Consider the following 18,166-nt stretch of genomic DNA (forward strand, 5'->3'; position numbering starts at 1 on the left):
GGTGTGTTTCCTACAGTTTATGGCTGACACATAACTCACTGTATCTGCACTTCACAGTGGCGTTATCTCTGTCTTACCGATTCCCACACAATTTCCATGCAGTAGACACTGTGATTTACATAACCTTGACTGTAAATCCCCATAACAGTCCTCCACCACCCGCTACCACTCCACAGGGGAAGTATAGATTAGACTAGAGTGCGCTGTTGATAGGTTACGGTTTGCCGGTGGAGGTGACTAATTTAGTAAAGGATGAGTCAATGAAAAGGCACGTAATTAGATGATCCATGCGACGACAATAATAGAATATCACGAAGTGCAGCTCGACGCTCTCTGTGCAAGCCTTTGGCAAAAAAGGAAACACTCTGCAAAGCCAGACCAGGAACAAAACGCATGACAGCCAAAATGACTGCTTGAGATAAAGTTCTTTCCTGTTAAAAAAGAATCAAGAAGAAGGTGGACCATCATAATCATGGGCTAAAACTGTAGCACTGGAGCTTGAGGAAGTGTCACTGACCACAAGTGAATATATTGTACCATTAAACCCTAAAGGTCATGAATAGAAAACCATTATGGAGTGAATTTAATGAAGAAAATGTTCAGCTGTTGCACGTTACATAAAAAAAAAAACACAATTATGTTGATTTGTACCTGCCTGATTGAAGAAAATAGCTACAAGTTATGGCAGGTGAGCATTACCCTTAATGAAAACATAATTAGAATCTTTTTCTAACTGTGTTCAAATTATTATTAGATCTTCACATATTTATTTCTCACTAACAGGCATCCTTTTAACCAACATAAAGCATAAGAGAATTCAAAAATGTATTGCTTAGGCTGACTAATGCAAGTGAGAAAGAGATAGAGAGAGACAGAAAGAGAGAGAAAGAAGAGGCAAGCTTATTTGTACGGTAATTAGTATTCACAAGTGGTTAGAGGGTCAAGACTCTTTGAATGTTTACCTGTAAATCAAGACCTCATCATCGGAGCAGTTGTACTGGAGCTGGTACATTTTCACCTTGGGGGTTGCTTTGCTCACTGTCCACTTGACCAGGGCAGAGACTGAAGTGACCTCTGACACACTCACCACCTGTTCCGGCTGGGCTTTGGTCTCCCCTTTGCTGGTCTTGGTGGAGCTGGTGATGTCGGACAGCCTGGATTTGGGCTGCGAGGTACGGTTTGTCCCGTTGCTCAGATGAGGCAGCTGTATGATGGAAAGCTCAATGGAGGCTGTGGATTCTCCTGCAGCATTGGCAGCAATGCAAGTGAAAGTGCCGTAATCCTTGGCTGTGGTGACCATGATGTCAAGGGTGCCATTCTCATAGACGGTGGCTCTTGATGAGTTACTGATGAGACGGTCATCAGGGGCCACCCAGTGTATGTAGGGCATGGGGTCACCCACTGCCTTGCAACGTAGGCTAGCTGTCTGGCCCTCAAGCACAAGAAGCTTGTGGGTGTGCTGAGTAATCAAAGGCGGCTCACAGACAAACTCCTCCTCACGTACATACCAGAAGTACCGTCCTTTCAGACTGGGAGGTGAAGCGCAAGTCTCCATGTCATCCTCACGCTCAAGCCGCCGCAGCCACAGCACCTCGCAGTTGCAGTGAAGGGGGTTTCCACCGAAGCTGAGAGAAAGCACAGGAGCAAATGGCGTACTTAGAACTGCATTGGTCTGAGAACGAGCAAATATGGGATCTGGTGGAAGCTTCTGGAGCCGGTTCGAGGTGAGATCAAGCCTAGCCAACTTGTCAAGGTCCGTGAAAGTACCCTCAGCAATGTAACTGATGAGGTTGTGGTCGAGGCTGAGCTGGTGCAAGCTGAGCATCTTGCGGATGGCCTCCCAGGGCACGGTCCGCAGGTTGTTGTAGGAAAGGTCCAGGTCCTCCAGCGTTAGCAGAAGGTCATCGAAGCCTTCTTCAGAGATGCGGTTCAATTGGTTGTTGTTCAGGATGAGATGCTGTAGGTTGACCAAGCCCCGCAGGGCATCTGGGCCGAGCTCGGTCAAGCGGTTGCTGTCCAGATGGAGCGAACGGAGAGTCTCTAGATCCACAAAAGAGAATGGCTGGATGGAGCTGATGGTGTTCCTTGACAGTGTCAGGTCCACCAGGCTTGTCATGTTGACAAAATCCTGTTGTGTGATCCTGATGATATAGTTTCCCCCTAGCCGCAGCTCCACAGTCCGTCGGTCAATGTCCACGGGAACGAAGAGGAGGCCTTTAGAAGGGCACAATGTGCCTAGAGACTCGGACAGGTTCTGACAGACGCAGTATTTAGGGCAGGCGATGGCCGTCATCACTGCACTTCCCAGAAGCAGGAGGCTGCAGAGCACTTTGGCCATGGTAGATCATGTAAACGGGCCTGGAAAAGCAAGAGGGGAAACAGAGGTCAGCGTGTCCTTTTCACACAAACACACAGCAATTACATTTGTGTCAGTACCTTTGCGGAGCCTGTCTGTAGCATGTACAGTCCTCATTATGAGCTAATCCCATCTCTGCACCCTTCAGGGTACAACTAACTCAAACAGACAAGCATATATGTAGCACTGGGCATGTGCATACGCCTCCTGACTTCTTCTTCTGTCACAGTGGGAAGCTTAGGGTACCACACATTTCCCTTTCCAACGCATCCAATTTTTCATCCTTTCTCACTATTTTAATGATCCGTTTGAGATCTACAGCACCCATTATTTTGCAAGGAAAACATCTACAAATGGGGTGGCTCACCAGTTTTGTTGGGAAGATGATGAATCACTGACATTGTTTTCTCAACTATCTATTTCTCATGCATCATTACACCTTCAGCAAATCAATCAAACAAAAGTAAGCGTATATTATGATTGGAGATGGAGTATAAAAGAAAAGGACATCCACCTATCTTGGCAAGTACATTATATTTCTCACTATGAGATTGAAGAATATTACTGGTATTTTTTTGTTTGTTACTTTTTTTTCAGTAATTTCATCCATGAAATATTCTTCAGAAATGCCGCTCAAGATGAGGTGTTGCAGGTTGACCAAGCCCTGCAGGGCATCTGGACTTAGCTCGGTCAAGTGTCCAGATGGAGCAAATGGAGAATCTCTAGATGTTCAGCCCCGTCTGAGTTCTATTAGTTTTACCAGAGGACTGGCAACACGATTTGTAGGTTATTGGACTGTCTGATTCATACGGGATAAAGTTTCTGTGTAATTTTCCCAAATTACCCCAGATATTCCAGATCAAAACATCACCCTCTGGACATTCATGTTGCTCTAAACAAACAACAAAAACTGTCAGTTAATAACAGATAGAATAGCATTAAGTGAGCTAAGTAGGCTCACTGAAATTCAATCATTCAGCTCACATCATGAAAAAACTAAATTTCAGCTTTGAATACTTCTTGAGTGAGTGACAATACAGGGCAGCCAATCAAATCAAAACAGAGGTCAGCTATCTTATATCAGTCTTAAAGGCACAGTACAGCCAGTTTAATTCTAGGGGATAAAGAGATGTTGGAAAAATGGTCAGGTAAGAATGGATTATGCTCTAATTTTGGTACATAAAAGAACAGAAATGTTGTAAGTGGACCTCAAGAGAAAAAATACAAAAAGAATATGTGCTTTTTAACAAATGCTGCTCAGCAACACAGAAATCACACTCCCCTGTGAGAGGTGCATTCAAGATATTTTGTTTCCCTTCTCATTTTAATTAGGCCATCATCGAAAATGTTGTAGATTATAGTAGTCATGTTTTGAATTTGAGAATGAAGGAGCTGTGCCAAGTCAAACTCCATTATAGCTTTTAGCCTTGGCTCTCAGTTGCGAAAAAAAGAAGTGCCATTGTCTGTTACAGGGTTTTGTTATTACATTACTGTAAGGTTCATTCAAGCAGGACTACTATTAACAAAGGAGCTTTGAGTCTGAAAAATTGCAGAGGGTAATCCACATGGGAATTATTTAGCAGACCTGTAAAAGCTACATTGCAGATTTGTACTGGATTCAAATTCTGGATCTTGTTAGTAGTCACTCAAATTACAGCACTTCTCTAAGGTAAAACTAACCCAGCTGGAATAAGGCTTTATTCTATTGGCAGAAAATGTTGCTTGTTTCCAGAAATAAAGAATAAAACAATTTCAGTAGAGAAAATAACCTAAAACAAGTAAAGAAGTTTAATAATAAACAAAATAGTTATAATATTCTTACAACAATCTCAAAATGAAAATATTGCAGTGTAATTTGAAATTCAGTGGGTAGGAAATGCGATGGACTGGCGACCCGTCCAGGGTGTATCCTGCCTTCTGCCCAGTGGCCGCTGGGATAGGCTTCAGCAATCCCCCATGACCCAGAAGGATAAGCAGTTTAGAAACTGTGTGTGTGTGTGTGTGTGTGTGGGGGGGGGCACATTTGCAATGGGCCCACCAATCATTATAACAAAATAATTTGGCAGTCTGTTGGCAGCACATTTTTTGGGACTTTTGTACAAACTTGACAAGTTGGAGCAGAAAAAGTTGCTTTAGAAAAAACATGACTTGCTGTGACAAATGTCAGCCAATGACTCGTCACGATTCTGGGTGACTTGTTATGACCACCACTTAAAGCTAATTTGGACATAAAAAATCTTACTCCCTGCCCCTTTAAGGCATGGTAGTCCATTGTCTCCCTCAGTGTCCCCCTCCCTCCTTTCTCAATCTCTCTCTCTCTCTCTCTCTCTTTGTCTCTTTCTCTCTCTCTCTCTCTCAGCCATCCTGTTCTCCCTTTTCCATTGTCTGAGTATTGAGAAACTGCTAAAGGATGAAAAATGTCTGGGCGCTGGACAAGTCAGACGTTTTTCGAGGCTGTTAGTCTCTGTGCGCGTCCATGAATAGCCGAGCAGCTTTAACACCCACCCAGCCACCCATCACCCCGTACACTAAGGAAATGGATGGGCAGACTCACCCTCAGACAACGGCCTATAATTCCCCTGGACATTTATATCATTAATTCTAAATACACTCAAAACCTAAATCAATTTTAATCAGCTTTCCACTGGAGCGGTACTTTAATGGCAAGTCAGGCTTAGAGGAGCAGAGGAACTGCCTTGATGGCTGTGACATCCCAGGCGAGAAGGAGACGGAGTGACTTTAATTTCCAAGAATTAAAGTCAAGGTTAATAGTGCTCACATCCTACAACACACCTCCCATAAAACACGTCTTTATCAATGCATTTAATCTGGATCCCGTGCCCATCTCCTCTCACCTCCTGTACACACACAGTGGGTCTCCAATAACTCATAATTATGAGTGACATTACGCACGACAGGCTCGTTCCGTCCTGAAACAAGTTTGCAATTACATAGTGCGGAGCTGCTGCATTTTGACTGCATGTCACAGAGAGATAATTGGATTGAAACAGCATGCAGAAATGAGCATTTGTACAAGGAAAAATGAGAATGAAGGGAGGAATGTAGAGGAAAAACTGAAAATCACTTGGATAGCACTGAAAAGAGGGATGTGCCAAGTTAAAGTTTAATTCCATTGCTATAGGATTATATTCATGTGTGCCCAGACAATAACTGGCCTTAAAACTAAAGGAAGTCAGCAATGCTGGAAAGTTATTATGAGACCGAGCATGATGATTACCTAGACCATATAATCAAAACCAACAGAGTCAAAACAAGTAAACTGAAAGACACAATAGATGAAAGGTTTTCACTGAGCCTTTGTGTGAGTTTTACACAATCAGCCTCCACAACCAGATATGAATGCCAAGATTTCATTTTGTTGCGAAGAAAATCACATAGTGGTTCTGTGACATGTCAAAAAAAATGCTTGCAGAAAGCAGGAATACCTAGCATTGCCTGACAAAATGATATGTCTGTCCAAGAGCCACAATACTGGGCAAAAGTCAGAGACCTCATTTAATTTCTTTACTTTCTAGTGAAAACAGCCATTAAGTATTCATTTGTCATTTGTATTTATGTAAAAATACCAGATGTTTAAAATATCTCAAGTGACCAGTGTAGGGTTCTACTTTAGTAGCTGTAGCCAGTCAGCAGCTTGTTCATGTTGTCCACCCTCACACACACACACACACACACACACACACACACAAACACGTACACACAGAGACGACACATACGCACTAACAGCAGGCCATGTATGAGGAGAACAGAGTGAAGGGACACAGCACTTCCACACTTTTATTCCCCGTGGGTTCACCCCAACACCACGTGTAATATAAATGTGTAGGGGGTTTACAGTGAGAAGTCATTGAAAATGTGTTATTTTATATGTTCTTCACAGAAAATGAGCAAAGGTCAAGAAATCTGAAGTTGAAATAATAAATCACATCATTTTTTCTTTTGGTAAACAATGAAACTTTTCATCAGTACATGATTGTACATCTTACTAGACTTATTTCATTGCAAGGATTCACCAATAAGAAAGCTGTAGAAGATACAAGACAGAATGTAGGCTTTACTACAGGGGCATACATTGTGACCCTATCTGAACCCCCATTTGTATGCAGGGTAATGAGATCCTACACAGCAAACATTGGAAAATGGGTCCTGCAGACCCCACCACCACACAAGGGTTAAATTGTTTTCTATGTAGTTACTGAATAATGTCTTGGGATGCAATATACTGGAGATTTAAGGGGTTAATAAAGAGTCAATGCCACTATCTTTGAGACGAACAGCTGTAAGAGTGACCTATTTAATAAAGTCCATGCTAATTTCCTCAAGCATTACTTGGGTTGGCGTCTTCGGAGGCATTGACTTATTACTCCCCGACTATCAGTCACGTCACATTGAGCTATATTGACATTTATTCTACATGAATGTGGCACTCTATTAATTTTAAGTCGCAGTAGCTGAATGATTGCCCCCTGCTTTGGTTCAGGATGACCCACTCTGCACACCATAGCTCAAACGCCATTGTGCAGCTGGGGAAGATGTGTCAGTTACTGTGATGGACACATGATTTCAAATAAAGCCTGCCACAATTTATTCTCACACATCCGAGACGACGAAAAAAATGGGGAAAAACGTAGTCCACTCCTCTCTGATCTATTTTGACATGTTGCTAATGCTGTGCACACTTAGGGAGCTCTGGTAAAGAATGAGATGGAGAGAGATGCAATGAATGTTGCCGCTCTGACACAAACAGTGGAAGAGGAAACCACAGGGGCAAACATACTAACAAAGAAGAGAGAGAAAAATGAATGAAACTGCGGCGCAATATGCACTTCCGCCATTTTACGAACGGATTTGTCATTTCTAATGGTTTTATATCTGATGAACCAAAATGCATTAGCATGGATTTCCCTCAGAACTAAGACTTCATCCTGTTGAGCAAAATTATTAGGAGTGAGCTCGGGGCACCAGGATATAAGTCATTTTTGACAGCTGAAACCTGATTAGGCTGAATACAGCACAAGTGTGCCCTTTAGCAGCCTTGTGCCTTTCAGTATCCAATACCGCATTACGTATTCTCTCATAACTGCCTGTCAGTCTTCATCTGTATTCACCCCAATCCAACCCCACTAATGGTGCAACCATCAAAGGCATACCTAACAAAGTAGAGTAGTTCGAAGTTGTTGAGCACCTCACTTTTTTTTTTAAAGCATTGTGCATGTACACAGATTTCATTCAAATCTACAAGGCTGAGGGGAGATGGAGGTGAGCTTGGCTCCTCTGATGATCAAACAGAGCAAGAATCTCCTCTCATTTGTCAGAGGTGTTGTTAAACAGGAGCTTAGCATGCTTAGAGCTCACTTGAAGGAGACCAAAAAAAGAAGATAAGGCACGCCGGGCCGAAAACTTTCTTTCTTTCTTTTTCTTTTTTACAGTTCGGCAGACATAAAGGCCAAAGAGCCCCTTAATGAATAGGTGAGTGCTAGAGCACATCAGAAAGTCTTTTATCAGGGTAAGGGGTGAGGGGGAGAGGGAGCTATAGAATCTGCACAAATAGGTAGAAAGAGGGCTTCCAGGCCTCCAAAAGCTGAGTAGCGCAATCACCGTGTAAGATGAAGGTAGATGCACTTTCATATGGAAGTCCATTTACTAGTGATCCGGACAAGTAGAACCCAACACAGACCCCTGATTGGATGCTGAGATCAAAAGGGGCTAAATGCTAATACAAAAGAAAAGACAAAGAACGAGCACTGGAATTCACTGGACTCATGACTGCATGGAACAGCTTCTACCCAATGGGATACGACCTCTGACCATGCCAGAAACTGTTCTAACTATTCTCTTCAGGGTCTCAGAGATCATGTCATGCCCTGATCTTGTCATGCAAACAGATAGCATTGATTTCTGACACTGTTTTACTCTCTCAAGGTTTTTGTCATAGTCCTTGATATTTAATTCACTCCCTTAGTTTGACTCTTCCGGACAGCAAACTTCGAATGTGTTTATTGCAGTGTGTTATTATTCCAGAAAGACTACAGGTATTCACTTCTGCATTAAAACAACATTGAATGCTTATCACCACTGTCAGAACAAAATCACTTGTCTCAAAAATGGTAAATTATTAAAAGAAGAAAAAAAAAACTTCATTATTAATGTAAGTTACATGGACAGCATGAAAAATGTAACAATCACTATTTTATATTGTAAACAAGCTTACTTGCCTTATACAGTAGTGCTGTAGTACCGCCTAGAGTGAGATTTTTTAGTTTAAATGATGTATCTAGAATCCATGTGTCAGACACAATCCTATACAGCCCGCAAAAGTATTTTAATTTTCTGTTTATATTAACCTGTTTCACAATGCGCTACACTATAGTCCCCAGCATGCACTGCAACATAATGTGTGCTCTGACTGTCCTACCCCAATAGCAATGTATGGGACAGCGGTTACACCTCAGTTCTACACAATTCTATACAGTTCCACGCCAGTCATATCACCAAATGCACTTGCATTTCAGCTGCAGTTCAACCAATATTAACACCTAAGGTTAGCTCGGCAGCTCAGAGCTCATGTCTTATTGACTGTGCAGCAAAGAAAGGATTCCACGTGTCTAGTTCAAGCAAATAGGTAGGTTTTAAGCACCAAGTTCCTGGAGACATTTAAATTTTGAATTTTTCTAATATTCATGTAATATTTCAAGGTCTACTATAAGTGCCTATATTGTACTGCTGAGGTTTTTGCGTATTTTGAAAAAAACAATTGGTTTGGATTATAGCACAACATTAATTAAAAATCAATTTTTTTTTCTCTGGCCCACAGATTTATTGAGATTTCTTAATATTGATCTAGAATGTTGAAGGAAATATTGAAAACCTACAAGCACTTTGGGGTGGTTTGCTAATGCAGAAAGAAGCCAGATAGCTAACACCAAATATCACATCTGCATTTATTAGCTTCTACGTATTTTAGCCTTTATGCTAGCAGTCAGGATTTCTTTATTTGACTACACTGATAGACACAAAACACAAAAAGAATTTAAAAACTTCTTTTGTCCATTTTGTCTGACCAATGAGGCTAACTGGTGCAACAGGATACTACATAACATGACAATTATGCCTTACCAAAGGGCAGCATTTGTAAGGCTACATGACATCTGCATAATCCTTTAATAACAACTGACATAAACTTGTATACGCATTATTATGCTTATTTCAACAAGTCACATTTGTTATAAAGGCTGTTTGTTGTCAATTTTGATATCATTTCACCTTAGTAACAGTTAGAACAACTCATAGTTGTCATAACTCGGTTTATGTCAGTTGTCACGAAATGCTTATGTAGGTGTGTAGCCTTATGATTGCTGCCCATCAGTAAAGTGTTACCACAGATATCATGCCATCATGTTAACAATAATGTAATCCATGTGCTGGCAAAGCATTCTTTTCGGTCCAATGATAAATGAATGAGAGACGTGTGCAGAGCAGCAGTGAAAGCAAGGTGAAAACTAACATGGGATACAGCAACAAGACAATGAGATTGGGAGGAGGGAGGGTAGTTAGACAATAACCTTCACTTGGACATGAGAACACAGCTGCAGAACCATCTGCTGTGAACTGCTGGGTTTCAGGTAGAAGGCTGGAGGGAGACGAGATCAGTAGCCGGCCAATGGATCCTTCCTTTCCCCGGCGAAGAACAGGCTCTTCATCAATCACACTACACCACTGCTATGAACCCTGAGTGTTCTTAATGAGCGCTGGGATATTCATAGGTCTCTTGGTGGAATGTGTACTTTGGCCCTTAGTAGGCAATCCATTAATTATTGTAGTAATCATTCATGATGTAAAAGCAATTCACCTTAAAAATATCACAAATCAACTTTGTAACACTTTTTAGGCCTTAACTGAAACTTTTCGGTGGCGTCAATACCTGATTGTACATCTTACTAGACTTATTATTTCATTGCAAGGATCCACCAATAAGAAAGCTGTAGAAGATACAAGACAGAATGTAGGCTTTACTACAGGGGCATACACTGTGACCCTAGCTGAACTCCCCCCAATTTGCAAGCAGGGTAATGAGATCCTACACAGCAAGCATGGACAAGATAGAGTGGGGTGGTGATAATGCATGCAACTAGGCGAGTCCTACATTAGCCGTTTGTTGTTCGCATTCATGTTATATTTTCCAACTCAGACTTGACCTATGCAGTGACTCTGGAATAACAATCAGATAACAGCTATATCAGGTGACACAATAGTGGGCAATAGCACTTGCATACATAACCATTAATTGCGGGATCTGGCGTTATGATTATATGCTAGATCCGGCAGGGCTGGGAGAGGGGACCTACACTCTCAGGAAAAAAGGTACTGAACTGCTACAGGGGTGGTACCCCTCTTATTACTGGGGTGGTACCCTTAGGGGTACATCTTCAGTACCGTTAGCTAGGGAACATGATTGTACCATATTCCATTATAATTTTTAATGTTTTACTGACTCCATAAACCCTGTCTTGTCTCCAAGCTTTTTATTGTATTGTTCTATTTCAAAACATTAGGTTATAGAAAGATACAAATATGTACCTTTGCTCTGGCAAAAACCTGTTTTTAGGTGCACAGCTGACCACTGTTGTCCCTTTGAGGGTGCATTTACATTGTTTGTGCCTTGATGACTGGAAATTGTAACAGCTCAGTACCCTTTTTTCTGACCGTGTACAAAACCTGGAGCTGGAAATGATCAAACTGTGCTCCTGGACCAGAGAGTTGAACACCCTTAGATTACTGAGGTCAAAGATGAACATGCAGGGTTCTGTGTACCATTTTTTGCAGGTTCAGTAAGAAAATCTCTTGTCAGACACTCCTAAGAGTTCAAATCCATTTAACAGACATATAGTGATAATGATGCTGATTATATTCATTACACAAATACCGTCAGACTTAATCTGCTCCTGCCTACGTAACCCAAATTCATCCAAGTTCTCAAAGCCTGGAATCACACCAATTTCTCAACGCACATATTAATCACTCCCTAAGAATCCAGGATTTGTTGGAGAGTGGATTAGTGGGTTCTTCGCTGAGTGGGAATGTGTTCCTAGTGGATTGTTTTTGGCAAATGGCAAACATCCTCACCTGAACAGATTTAGAGACAAATGATCAAATGTAATGTTTCCATCAAATGATCCCTGGCTTTGTTGCAGAGGAAAGGCTGGATGAGGCTTAGCACTACTTGAGGTAATTTGTGCTGAAGAGCTACGGAAACGGCATCTAATTTTCTGAAAAAGTTCAAGCAAACCTGCAAGTAGCTTTGAGTAAGAAGCCTCACTGGGACGGGCTTTTACATTCATTGCAGTTGAGGTCTTTGGTTAAGCTTTTCTATTAGTAATCTGTTGACTTTGTCCAGATAATTAAGTGAGTTTAATTATGCAGCAGTGTACTTGATATATTTTCTTGCTTGTATCACAGAAACACAGAGCCACACTACAGGTTCTCTATGTCCAGTAGTATAGTGGTTCTTGACCTTTTTGAAGCATTACCCTCCTCCCAACTTGTGCGGTAAACACATGCCAAATTGCTACTTTCACTGCTATGCCAAGTTTGTTCTAGGCCAGGGTTTAGAAACCTTATCACATACATGGAAGAATATGTCATAAGTAAATAACTAATCTAATCTACTGAATGTGGCTTAAATTAGAGTTTAAAAATGTATGGCCAGGTTTGCAACATTCAACAGCTCTTTCCAATGCAGCCATTTTCAATGTGTCTACATTTTTGGACATTCAGTAGAGTACTTAGCAAATAATTAAGTCCTAGTGAACACAGAGTACAATACTAAATAAATTTGTATAGTATTTAAATTGAGCGTTATATTAAACATCCAGCCATGAAAAAAACAACACAAATACTGCTTAAAAACTGCTGATCAGACCTATCTGAGAACTGTCCGGGCATGGTCCTAATAAACTAATGAGCACATTGATTTACATCCCTCTGTCCAACACTCCCAGTCTGCTACACCACTGAACTAAATGCAATAGTAGAGATAAATGAGTAAACAGCCTCTACATATGCAGGTCTTGTTGACTATCCTGCTGTGTAAGCCTCACTAACATCTTCCAGCTTTTATTTTTATTTTATTTATTTTATTATTTTATTTGGCGACGTTCCTATTTACTTTACTGCTGGATGTACATCCAGTGAATGTACAGAATGTTAGACAGAATGAATGACAGACAGACTTGGTAGGGCTTGCTAGCTCTGTTATGCTTGCTAGGTTAGCTTTCACTTGGTTTTTAGCTTATGGTCAGTATGTTTCTCTGACTGAACAGAGACAGATCACGAGGAAACATATAGTTTTATTAAGGCTGTGTGGGCAGGACAAGCTACATTAGCCTTGTGATTGGTGAGGGTGATGTTTAAGTGAGCTGTTCCCAAAATTAGGACTGCCCACTTTGAATAAAAAGGGGAGATAAAAAGGGGAGAAATTAGACAAAATACACTGGACATTCACTGGACCCTGGAATACTATTCACAGGAAATTCTTTGTACGTGTATGTTGTATGTTGCACCCATGGAAATAACTAAATGTAGTTATGTTATAACTGAAGTTTGGGGGAAGGAATACACCTGAAACCCCTCCTTCTTCCAGTCTAATGCCCTATAAATTCAAATCCTCATCTTCTGTTCCTGTGACAAAGTGTTTGCAATCCCCACTGCCACCATAACTCTTCCCTGTTCTTCAGTTCTACATCAGTCCTGCTACAGCTATGAGGAGGGTCTGGCCTTCTAGCTACAGGCAGAAGCTGCCCAGAACTCCAGCCCAACTAACAAACTTAGCTTATAATAGGATTGTGGGTAACACTTATAATTTCTGTATTCATCAAGCTTTATAAATGTGTTTATAAGGCAATCAAATAATTCAAATATGGTTTTATATGTAGTGTAAATTTGATATAGTTTATTTATTTTATAATAAACAATTTCTGAATTTGGAAGAGCAGAGCAACATATTCACACTGTATGACCTGTATTACCAGTTAGGTATGATAACCTCACTTCACTTAAAGTCTATAAGGCACACTTATAATGCTCTATAAAGTATAATGTACTAAGGTAAAAATTATTGATGACAGGCTTATCTCAGTAAGTGTCATTCGCTATAAAGGTTACACTTGCCAATTTTGATCAGTTAGCAAAAATAGCCTCTATGATAGGTTAGAATAAGCATTTGTAGGTGTCATGTAGCCTTATGAACAGTGAATAGTAGCCTACAGTAAAAGTAAAAAAAAAACTCCTTACTTAAAGCCCGTAATAGCCTGACATAAAGCTCTATATCATATTGGTATTGATATATCACTGGTATTGTATGAAAAAGTCAAACTCAAAAATATGTATAGGCTATTGTACGTTTTGGACAACCATTCTGTGCCCCCCTGACCACCCAGGTTAAAACTGTAATGGTATACTAGCTCCTGATCAATGTGTTGTGTCAATAAACCAAATATAGACCAGCCATTGCCTCCTTATCCAGCATCATTGGCTGCAATGCAGGAGGGAAGCTGTTTTGTCCCTGGACACTTAGACTTAATACACTAACAGCATTGATGCTGTAATCCAAACTAATCCTGACCAAACATATTTTGCTCCTGAACAATTACAGTGATATGAAAACATCCCCAGCCTGATAAAATCCACGTCCAATATGCGACCAGTCCATCTCAGCGCAGGCATGCAAATGTTTTTATTGCTCCTTGCTTTTCATTTATTCTTCGTGGCAACGTTTTTCATAACAAGCCCACCATGGAAAAGGTCAGCTTTATTAAAAGCTCTCTCTCTCTCACTCTCCATCAGCCTCTATCTGCCCCTCCCACCTCCATCCTCTCACACTCCCACCGCTGGCCTGCTATCTGCTGGTGCTAATCATTCCCACCCTCACACACACAAACACACGTTCCGTCTCTTCACTCTTTGATGAATGTGCGGACGTCACCTCGTGCGCTGGCTTATCTGGAAGCGATGAAAGCCCTCAAGAGAGGACGGTGCCGAGGGGGAAGGCGACGCTGAGATGCAGAGGGTGGATCACACGTGGCGCCCAAATTAATTTTCACCACAGGATGCAGAAGTTAAAAAATGAGATTGCTTCTCTGCTCAACAGCAGGCTAATTAACCTTAACGGCTTATGTTGTGTCTACATTCTTCTAATCTGCTGCTCCGTGTTTATTGTTGGGGGTGACTGTTAGTGTATGAGTGTGTAACTGTGTAGTTCACATTTCCATTTAAGAGTAGCATCGGTGCAACATTTGCTTTTCAGTAATGAGATAATTCAACATGTTGGATGTTGGGAGCCAGTAATGTTTTTATTATTTTTTTTTCCTATTACTGTATTCTATCTGTATCTCTCCTATTCAGCACAAACATAATGGAACAACAGTCTTCTCAAAGAGGAGAAAGCCTATGAAAAAAGCCTCACTAAGTATTTTAATGCAGAACAAAGTGCATATGTGCTCTGTCAACATGGCCTACTCTCTAAGTGCAGTGCAGTGCATTGGAAATCAACAGAATTGATTATAATAAGCTGATCTAAATGGCAGTTTATACATAGGTTGATACATACTAGGGCCCAGTGGCACACCCTCAATCTTAAAGCTAGGCCTTTAGTTTAGGCTGTAAATGTCAAAACTGTGATAAAAACAAGGAAAAACCACCTCTATGTTGACACTAAAATAACAGCAAATTACAAAAAAAACACTTTTTGGCCCTTCTACATTAAACACACACATTTAAAAGGCATTGCATGTTTCAGCTTGTAGCAGATATTAATATATATTGTACTAATTCACTTTTACAGTGACATAGAGTCATGGCATGGAGCTACCACTCTTTTCCATTTTTAACAAATGACTGAACCTGGTTAGGCTACTGCTCCTTTTCACATTCAGTGATGTATCTATGACTTCCAGAAGGCCTGAAATGATGGATTATTTCTGCAAAATTAGTCCCACCATTGGAAATCGCATCATGATTGGTTGATTCTGCCATCCTGAAGTCCTAAGCACTAGTAGAGGAACCTTGACTGTGTCTACTGAGAAACAATGAAGAAAAAAATCTTGCTTAGTCATTTGGTCCTGCTTTCACCTGCTTTCCATTGGTCATTTGAAGAATTTACTATCTTTGAAGTTATTATGAAGTCAGAGTATTACTTCAATACTGCTTTAAAAACAACACAAATGATGTTCATATTAAATACAAATTCATTCAAATTACAGACGTATTTTTTTTTATTTCACAGAAATCAATGGGCCTTCTATGAAGGTCTAGAAGGCCCTGAGAGCTGCCTACTGCTAGAGCCTGACTGATGTATCAGTTAACTAGTTAATCTTAGTGATTGATTTATAAGTATTGGCAAAACAATAAAGCATCGATAAACAGCGGCATGCTTGATGTAATGAACATACACCTCTGTTGTGAGAAGGATGTTCACTTACAAGGATTTGAAGGCTTCATATGCCAGTTCTTTATAGAGATTACTACCATACAGGCTGAACTAGTAAATATGAAGACCATTACAGCTGATGAAAAAAAAGCGAATTAAGAGCAATTCTCAGATGTTTCTGTTTTATACTGTCCAAATTTAAGAAATGTAACAATTGAAACTGCTGATCATCCAATATCAGAACTTTTAGCTCCCCAAAATCGATAAATGTTCATGTTGGTTGGTCCTTAGCGGAAAACAAAACAACAGTGCCAAGAAACTGCTCAATTTAAAGAACATTTTTAAAGTTTGAAGACTTTCCACATAATGTAAAGGTTTCAAACCCAGTTTTTTTTACTACAACTATAACCCAAGCCCAGAACTATTCAGAAACTTTTATTTTAATGAGTGTATATAGCAAAGTCTATAGCAGATATTATGGCTTTCTAAAAAGAACAGCTGATGTGCTTTCTGTGCCATTTACTTATAGCGGTCAAATTAACCATTTTCTCATTCCACATCTGTTCCCTGTTGTTCAGTAGAGCACAGTAAACGTGTAGTCTTGTGTTCCTTTTGTCCAGTCATGGAGATGATTCATATATATTTGAGATTGCAGATACTACATGCAGTTTGCATCAGTGAGCTTCCAGCAACACCTTCAGATGCTGTGAAGCATGCGAGAGCAGAGACGTGGAGGGTAACAGACCACTCAGGCACATCGTAAATGTGTACGTGTGAGTGACAGAAAGAGAGAAAGCAAGAGAGTGAAAGAGGGAGAAACACCATGTCTGCATAGGTCACATCACTCCAAGTGTCACTAAAATGGCATAGCGAAATGTAAATATGAGCATAGCCTGTCCAATATTTCCTTTCTATATGACTCTAGACATGAACAAACACTGAGTGGCTGGCTGGGAAAATCTATATATTTTTCACTGTTGGTAACACATTTCACAGTAACTAAGTATACAAACATATGCAAAAGTTTGAATGCCCTGGTAAAATTGTTTGGCTGTTTTTGTTAAAATAAGTTAGCAAACTTATAAACTACGGCTTTTCTTCTGCAAATTTCAGACCACAATTATTGTATATTTGCTGAATTAAAATTTTGGAAAAAAATAACACAAAATATAAAATGTGCCATAACCTTTGTAGTAAAGGTCATGCTTTATGCTAGGTTTTTCCCCAATATGTTAAATTCAGTAACACATTTGTGCATAAAAATGTACAGAAGTGTGTTCTCTGTAAACATGAACTTATTTCGACTTATTTCAACCAAAAATAAATAAATAAATAATAATAATAATAATTTGACTGGGGTGCCAAAACATTTGCATACGACTACATATGCTTTGATTTAGCACAAGCTCAGCTTTTCAACAATAGAAGTTAATAACAACAAATTTTCAATGTTTAAGATGAAAATTATATGCAAATATATAAAAAATCTAACTACATTTTCACATTTTATTGAAAAAAACAATGAAACTCTGCTAAACAAATCAGAAATTGAGAGAGAGAAAAATTCTGCAATCATTTTTCTTAGCGCTGTTAGTAAGTGTTTTTAGTTTATGCTATGTAATGCTACATTACGTAGCATAAACTGAGCCACATCACGCTCCTGATGTTTCAGAGGAATCTCTGACCTCCTAATCACTGCCTTTGAAAGGCATTTGTAGTGTTTCAGAAGACATCTTAAACAAATGCTGTCAAATGTTTTGAAGTTTTCAAAAATTTCACTGGAGATTTCTAGTCATGTTTGAATGTGCTACCACTATGTTGGCAGTTATGTGCCCACAGCAGTGTAGGAGGGTCTTTAAAGCTAAATCCCTGCTTTGTTTAGATCTGCTGAAGGGTGTATTTAATCTTCTAATTGGCTACCAAGTGATGACAACAGCAGCAACACCACGCAGAGAGAGTGACCACTGAAAATGTATCGTATTCAATGTAATCTAATGTGCAGGAAAACAGACGAATTTGCCTATATCAATGCTGGAATTTCAGGGTATATGACACATGGTACTGTAAAAAGCTTGGTTTCTTTACTTCTTCTTAATACGAAATCTGAAGTTTGCTGATATCTTAAACAGTTGTACAGTTATTCAAGTTTAAACATAATGTGTCCTAAATGAGACGGCAACAACACATCCGATCTTAAAGGGTTAATACATCAATGGACGCTTAATGGATCAACGGAGTCTTAATGGATCGATGAAATGTAGCTCTTCTGTGCCATCAAGTGCATAACCATTTCAGTCTGAGGAGCCAAACGAGTGTCTGTATTTCACCAGCTATTCTTCCAGTCCAGCTCCAGAGGCTCATCTGAA

The 18,166-nt window shown here is 40.1% G+C and overlaps 1 protein-coding gene across 1 annotated transcript in view; it reads right to left on the reverse strand.

Annotated features, from left to right (window-relative positions):
- LOC118824153 (leucine-rich repeat and fibronectin type-III domain-containing protein 2) overlaps positions 1-18,166 on the reverse strand; it is a 52,638-nt gene that overhangs the window by 7,639 nt on the left and 26,833 nt on the right. The window contains exon 3 of the mRNA XM_036594120.1: positions 963-2,358. Coding sequence (XP_036450013.1) covers positions 963-2,338 — 1,376 coding nt within the window. The 5' untranslated portion in view covers positions 2,339-2,358. The remainder of the gene's footprint in view (positions 1-962; positions 2,359-18,166) is intronic.

The sequence above is a fragment of the Colossoma macropomum genome, unplaced genomic scaffold (genome assembly GCF_904425465.1).
Source record: "Colossoma macropomum unplaced genomic scaffold, Colossoma_macropomum, whole genome shotgun sequence".
In the NCBI taxonomy this organism is placed as follows: Eukaryota; Metazoa; Chordata; class Actinopteri; order Characiformes; family Serrasalmidae; genus Colossoma; species Colossoma macropomum.